The sequence below is a fragment of the Sinocyclocheilus rhinocerous genome, unplaced genomic scaffold (genome assembly GCF_001515625.1).
Source record: "Sinocyclocheilus rhinocerous isolate Xijiao unplaced genomic scaffold, SAMN03320098_v1.1 scaffold56, whole genome shotgun sequence".
Classification (NCBI taxonomy): domain Eukaryota; kingdom Metazoa; phylum Chordata; class Actinopteri; order Cypriniformes; family Cyprinidae; genus Sinocyclocheilus; species Sinocyclocheilus rhinocerous.
The window spans coordinates 129,270-136,886 of NW_015649227.1; the positions used below are offsets into that span (position 1 = coordinate 129,270).

Genomic DNA, 7,617 nt, shown 5'->3' on the forward strand with positions numbered 1-7,617 from the left:
CACTGTCCCCTCGTTTCTTATCTAAGCCACACCCACTACCCATACTTTCGTATCTAAGCCACACCCACTGCCCCCTAGTTTCGTATCTAAGCCACACCCACTGCCCCTTGGCTCCGCCCCCTCAGCAGCCCCCTGTATAAATAATCTGACCTCGCTGACACACTGAGGGTTGACACACTCGCACTGCTTTGATCTGAGATGCTTGTTTGCTGCTGCTGCAGCTCTGCTGTGTGTTTGAGAGTGTGATTGATGGCTGTTGTGGATGCAGGATGCGCAGGAGCAGCGCTTACATCCCAGTGTCCACTGCTGCCGCTCTACTGGTCACTTCATCCACACTGTTCTTCGTCTTCACGTAAGTCTCCGCTGAGCTGACCTTCCTTCATTCACTTCAGCGGTCAGTCTTCCTTCAGCTTTAGCTTTTACAGACACCTGAGTTTCTTTCATGACACTGTATAATAACCTTTCATGTAATACTTTACTTAAAGCCTTTATATATCACTCATTATATAACTATTTTAAGCATTGTATGATTGCATGAATAATACGTATCTATTATAGCATCGTTACACCTTTAGAAAGAATAATGCATGAAAGCATGAGAGAAACAACCACAAGGAATCTTTAATTATTATAATGCATTTTAACTTTGGTAACACTTGTTTATGAAAAGATATGAAGCATTACACTGGAAGAAATGTAATGTAGAATCTGTTTTCACACAGGAGTTGCTAGCAAATTTCACAAACAATTACAAAAAATGCCTTTGCATTAAACATGAATTTTTAACATATTTTAATTAAAAGTAGAAAAACTGAAACAATGTACTCCAATTATTTTTTACAACCTTTATATATATATAATGCATCATAGTGTAGTTTTAACACATTAATATGACTTGTAATGCACCTTATATTACATTGTAAGATCTCATGAATAATACAGTAATACTTACCTATTCATTGTTACACCTTTAGAAAGTGTAGTGTATTGGAATAGTGAGGTCCCTTTAAGAGGGCGAAGGACTGGGAGGGGCGTTATTAGTTTTAAGTGGGAGTTTTTGTCAGACTGTTCCAGGTGCTGGCTAAGATGTATATATTGTTCTGCGTTGCATCGAACCCAGTAAAAGTTCCCAGATTACAACAGCCTCCTCCTGTCATTCAAGTATACAACACTGGCGACGAGCGGATTCGAACAGACTGTGTGCAGATAAGTCGATTGAAGAAGCTGTAAAAGTGAACGAAATACACTGTTGTCTAGCTGCGATCATGGCTATGCTCGACCGTATCGAAGAGTTTGATGAATGCTCGAGTAATTCTTTTGAAGAATATATAGAAAGACTGGAATGTTTTTTCCATGCAAATGACATTGAGGACGGCGCAAAGAAACGTTCCCTGCTGCTGAGTGTGTGTGGTGCAAAAACATATTCCACATTACGTTCAGTGCTCGCCCCAACGCAGCCCTCTACTGTGACTTATGCAAACATTGTAGCTGCTTTGAAACGCTATTACAGTCCAGCGCCGTCAGAGATCGTTCAGCGTTTTCATTTTCACAATTGTAAGCAGAAACCTAATCAAAGCATTTCTAACTACATTGCTGAGCTTCGACGTCTCTCTGTGCACTGCGCTTTTGGAGATCAGTTAGATGCCATGCTGCGTGATAGAATCGTGTGCGGGGTTGTGGATGAGGCGCTACAACGACGCCTACTGGTTGAACCCACTCTCACATTTAAAGAGGCAGAGGACAAGGCATTAGCCGCCGAGACAGCATTGTTAAATGCTCGTCTACTTCGTCAGCAACAACATGAATCACTGCCTCAAGATGATGTTCATTATGCAGCACATACGCATGCATCAGCACACAAAGTTGCACCTACAAGTGAATATCAAATACGTGACAACCCGTGGCATTTTACAATACTTATGTGGATATTTTGGATGAAAGTAACTCAAAAGTAACTCAAAAGTAGTGTAATGCATTACAATTCAGAGACAGTAATATTGTAATGTAACTAATTACTTTCAAAAGACAGTAACTAGTAATATATAATGTATTACATTTTGGAAGTAACTTGCCCAACACTGATTGTAATGCACCTTATATTACATTGTAAGATCTCATGAATAATACAGTAATACTTACCTATTCATTGTTACACTTTTAGAAAGTATAATGCATTAAAACACACAACAATCACCCAGATGTAACAAAGAGTCTGCAAGTATTATAATGCATTTTAACTTTGGTCACAATTATTTATGAAAAGATGCAATGCATTACAATGTACATTATGAATATGCATTATACACAAAGTAAAGAGTTTCCTAGTTTTGTTTAAGATTAATTAAGAATACGTTTATAAATACTGTTTGTTTGGGTCAACTCACACAACATCTTCAAGTGTTTCCGTCCTGGGATATTAAAGACCATAATCATGTTTTTGAGCATTTACCAACACGTTCATGTTGACTGAAGTCAGTTTTCATCATTTCTGAAACGGGTTTGTCCAGTAATGAATATAAGCTGCTGCACAGTCACAAACGGTGTATTTTAAACAGAACAGTACGGTGTATTGAGCGAACTGATCACTGATCGTGATTTTAATCCAGCGCTGAAAGTAGGCCAGAAACAACCGCTCACGCGCTGATATCACACCGTATTATTCTTGCTCCGAATCTCTGCTGAGATGTAAATGCGTGCATGCTTCTCGTGCTTTATTTGTGTGTGTGTGTGCATGCATCATGCACGGGCTGGCCGCTGCTGAGATTGGAGCAGATGGGATGTTGAGGATTAGGATTTGCTCGTGGTGCTGTTTGATTCCTCATCCCGGAGTGTTGATCATCCGTGTGGCCCCTGATGAGTTTAAGCTCCGCATCTGTCTCGAGCACAGAACGAGCTTCACACGAGACGCACGCGTTCATACAGAGTCTGAGCTGATGTGGATCGGCTCGAGCTCACGATACACGCGTCTTTGGGAAGTTTGGTGAGAAACTCTGACAGTTAATGACTTTATTGCAGAATAAGCGCTGATATCCAGTAGAGTAAAGGGACAGAGATGTGACATTTAATTACTATTTGTTTCAAAACGACTATAGTGAAAAACAGCTGGTACTGTAGGATTATCTTTTCACTTTTTCAATGAACAGTTTACAAAGAATGACAAGCATGCATTAAAAAGTTTGAGGTAGAATGACTGAAATAATGTTTTCCTGTAAAACATCCTCCCAGGGTTATTATAGTTAACTACAACTAAAATCCAACAAAAAAACAACAAAAAAAAAGTTATCTGAAATAAAGTAAGCATTTTTAACTGATATGAAATAACCTTCAAAAAACGTGTTTTATTTGAGTTTAAACTTATTTTATCAGATTTTTTAACTTAATTTAAAGTGAAATAAAAAATTAATAATAATTTGGACCAGAGTTATTATACTTACCTAAAACCCAAACTAAAACCATTTAAAACTTTTCCATTACTTGAAATAAAATAAACATTAAAATACAATATGCCAAGGTAACATTTCTTATTTTAATCTAGCTTAACTTGATTTACTAAAATAACTCAAACTAAAACTGAAATAGAAATGAATAAGAACTATACAGATATATATATATATATATATAAAAACTACAAAACTATTACCCCCAAAAAAAAAAAAATCTAAAACAACCAAAATAATATGAAAAAAAAAATTTTTTTTTTTAAAAAAGAAACGGATTAAAGATAATAATAAAAACTATGATGGTTTGGATACACTGTTATTAAAAAGTTTTGATCTAATGGCTTCTGCTTAAATAGTTGGAATTGGTTTTGCGTTTCAAATATTTATTCTGCCTAAATATGAATTTCATTCTAAAATGATTTCTGAATGTCTGAGTTGAGAAGGGAACCTCATCACGTGTGTTTAAAACTGTGTGTTTGATGTTGATCATATCTGCGTTTATGCTCTAAATGCTTCAGTGCGGTCTGTAGATTTCCCAGCATGCATTGTGTAAAGCGTGATTTATTACTGTAATCTAGAGATAGACTGGTCTTTGGTAATCTGTTCTTTAACTGCACACACACCGTGTGTTAACTAATCTACACATACGGCTCTGAATCCCAGAATGCACTGCACCTCCAGTTTGTTTGTGCCTGTAATAAGTGACTAAAAAGTGTCTTTAGTGTTATTATAACGGGTCAGAACAGCTGTTATCTTTAGTTTATGAGACGTCGCTCGATCTACTAGTGCAAGAATCAGACCGATCAATCTGAATGTTTTCATCAGCATTTCTGTCATTAATATTTGTATCATATAGTGTTTTATGTATTTGTACAGTGTTATGTATGTACTCTGAATGTATGTATACAGTGTTATGAGAAATGCTGTTATTAGTAACCCGTCTGTTATGATGATAATACAATGTGCTTCTGTTTCTGTGTTTCTCATCAGTGTGTGCAGATGGTCAGAAATCAGCCGTAATCCGCTCATACGAAATCTTAAAGAGAAAAGCCTTTGTCCTCCATACAAATCATTTGTTCATGACCTATATCCAGATTAACTCACTTTCCCTGAGCTTGTGCATTACATATTTCATTTAAAAAAAAATATATTTTGCATAAAGAAAATAAAGCCAGTTTTGACACAATTGTGTCACTGTGACTTTATACTATTATTGTTTCTCCTCCTGCAATGTCTCTAAACGGTTCACTTTTGAGTCATTTATTTTTAAAGTTGGTAATAGAGTCTGTTTTTAATGTTGCATTTTAAATCATTTTTAAATAATAATCATGTAATTCAAATTGGCATAAATAAAATGGCATCACAGCAAATATTATCATGATGTATAGATACTTTAAGTTATAATAATACATCGTTATGTTTTGTTGAGAATGTAATATTTTTTCATTGCAATAATGATAAATTAGGAGGCAAATGTATGGGATGAAAATATAAGGTAAAAGGTTATTTTTTCCCCTCGCAATTCTGAGTTTATATCTCGGTTTATATCTCGCAGTATTCCATGATGGAAACTAAAAACAGAATTACGAGACGTAAACTCAGAATTTAGAGAAAAAAATCAGTATTGTAAGATACTGTATAAACTATAGAATTCATAGGAAAAAAAAAAAAATTGTAATATGTAAACTTGCAATTGTGAGAAAAAATCTCAGAATTGTTTCCACCACAGAATTATAAAAAATAAATAAAATGGTAATTGCACACAATTCTGAGCTATTTTTAAATTGCAAATTTATATCTCACAGTTCTGACTTTTTTACATCTTTTTTAGTAATTTATTTTATTTTTTTGCCTCCACTACAAAATACAGATTTTTACAATTTGACTTTTTTTTCCATAATTCTGACTTTTTTTCCCCTCAGTTTATATCACACAATTTGGACTCTTTTTTTTGGAAACAAAAAAACACAGAATTGTGAGATATTAACTTAGAATTCTGAGGGGGGAAAAAGTATAAAATGTGAAATATAAACGTGCAAGTGTAAAAAAAAAAAAAAAGAATTGTGAGATAAAAATCTGCAATTACCTTTTTTATATTATATATTTATGGCAGAAACAAGCATACAGATGTGCTTAACTGTCATGAAAATAATAATTCAAACAAAATAATGCTCCTAAAACTGCACATGCATTAAATATGATGAGTCAGGGGTGTTTTTGACAGATTTGCTCATCTACATGAAGCACAGACTGGTCTGGATGTTGTATTGTTGTGCAGGCGGGTTTGTTCATATGGATCCAGCAGTTTTGTGCTGTGAACGGTGGGCAGACGGGTCTGTGATCCTGTAATCTGGGATTAGTGACGTTCAGACCCTCCTGACACACATACAGACACAGAAATATATCAGAAACAATCCTCTCCAACTGGACCCATATCATGCTGTAGTTTCCAGTCTTTAATTTGATCGCACAGATTCATTCAATGAAAACCTGAGTTTAATCTGCGTCCCAGCGGCTGTGATTACCTCTGCTTTTAATCTCACGCTCCAGATGCAATCATCCCCGCTTCGCTTTTGCTTTTTTTGACTGATCCACGCTTTCATTTTTTGGCCTTGTGAAGCTGGTGGTCCTCAGGGCCGACGAGCCTCTCAGATGTTAGACACGGAGCTTCAGAAAGGCAAAAGACGTTTGATTCGACTCCACTGAAAGCTTTGCTTGTGAATTATTCATCCTGAACTACATTTGATCTAAACGATGGAGCGATGAAGGCGGATCTGAATTGATTATTGGTGCATTGATATGAAGTCAACATTATTTCGTGTGATTGTTCTTACATTAGTTCTTAAAGTCAACATTTGCAAGCCAAGTTTGCATGTTGAGTATCATATTTGATGCATCAGGCTTTTATGGCTCATACAATGAAGCTCAATTTTATTCAGAGACTAAAACTGAACAAAAACATGCGATTTGGTGCAGATGCTGATATTTATATGATGAAATTCTGATGCTTGTGATGTAAATCAATGAGATCTTTATAACAGTACAGCAGATACTGACATAAAATTATCTAAATATCGCTCTATATCTCCAGTAATCAGTCTCAGTAAGATGAGATTGAAATGCTCCAAACATATAATGCAGTGATTGAGAGCTGAAGAAATAAAGGCTCCTCAGAAGATGTGAGATGTTCTGGAGGCTTGTGAAGATCATTCCTCCGCTGAGGAACAGTGAAAGTAAAGCTTCTGGAAACAAACGCTCCTCAAAAGATCCTGAGGATCAGATTTGAGACTCTAAAACATGATTGATGGAGAATCAAGTAAAGCTGAGCTGCTTCAGTCCAGTAAGAGTTCATCTGGAGATAAGCATGTTATTACCATGATTATCATGTTGCTAACATCTTTTAACATATTGTTAGCATGATTACTGTGATTTAACATGCTGCTAGCATGATTTAGCAAATTGCTAACAATGTTTTAGCATGTTGTTAACATGATTTACATTGTCGCTAGCATTATTTATCACATTGTTAGCATATTTCAATACGATTTAACATGTTTCTAGCAAGTTTTAGCACATTTTTAGCGTGATAAGCATGTTATTACCATGATTATCATGTTGCTAACATCTTTTAACATATTGTTAGCATTATAACTGTGATTTAGCATGCTGTTAGCATGATTTAGGACATTGCTAACAATGTTTTAGCATGTTGCTAACATAATTTACATTGTCGCTGGCATGCTAGTATATTTCAATATGATTTAACATGATTAGCATGTTGCTTGCTTGTTTCTAACATGATTATCATGTTAGCATGTTTTAGCACATTGTTATCATGATTAGCATGTTATTACCATGATTATCATGTTGCTAGCATGTTTTAACATGTTGTTAACATGATTAGTGTGATTTAGCATGCTGCTAGCATGATTTAGCACATTGTTAACAATGCTTTATCATGTTGCTAACATGATATACATCGTTACTAGCATGATTTATCATATTGCTAGCATATTTCAATATAATTTTACATGTTTCTAGCATGTTTTAGCACATTGTTAACATGATTATCATGTTGCTAGCATGTTTTAACATGTTGTTAGCATGATTAGTGTGATTTAGCATGCTGCTAGCATGATTTAGCACATTGCTAATATGTTTTTAGCTGGTGTTAACA

At 35.3% G+C, this 7,617-nt stretch overlaps 1 protein-coding gene across 1 annotated transcript in view; it reads left to right on the forward strand.

The window, feature by feature from the left end:
• Positions 1 to 269: 269 nt before the first annotated feature.
• LOC107710406 (probable palmitoyltransferase ZDHHC8) overlaps positions 270 to 7,617 on the forward strand; it is a 25,453-nt gene continuing 18,105 nt past the window's right edge. The window contains exon 1 of the mRNA XM_016515171.1: positions 270 to 352. Coding sequence (XP_016370657.1) covers positions 270 to 352 — 83 coding nt within the window. The remainder of the gene's footprint in view (positions 353 to 7,617) is intronic.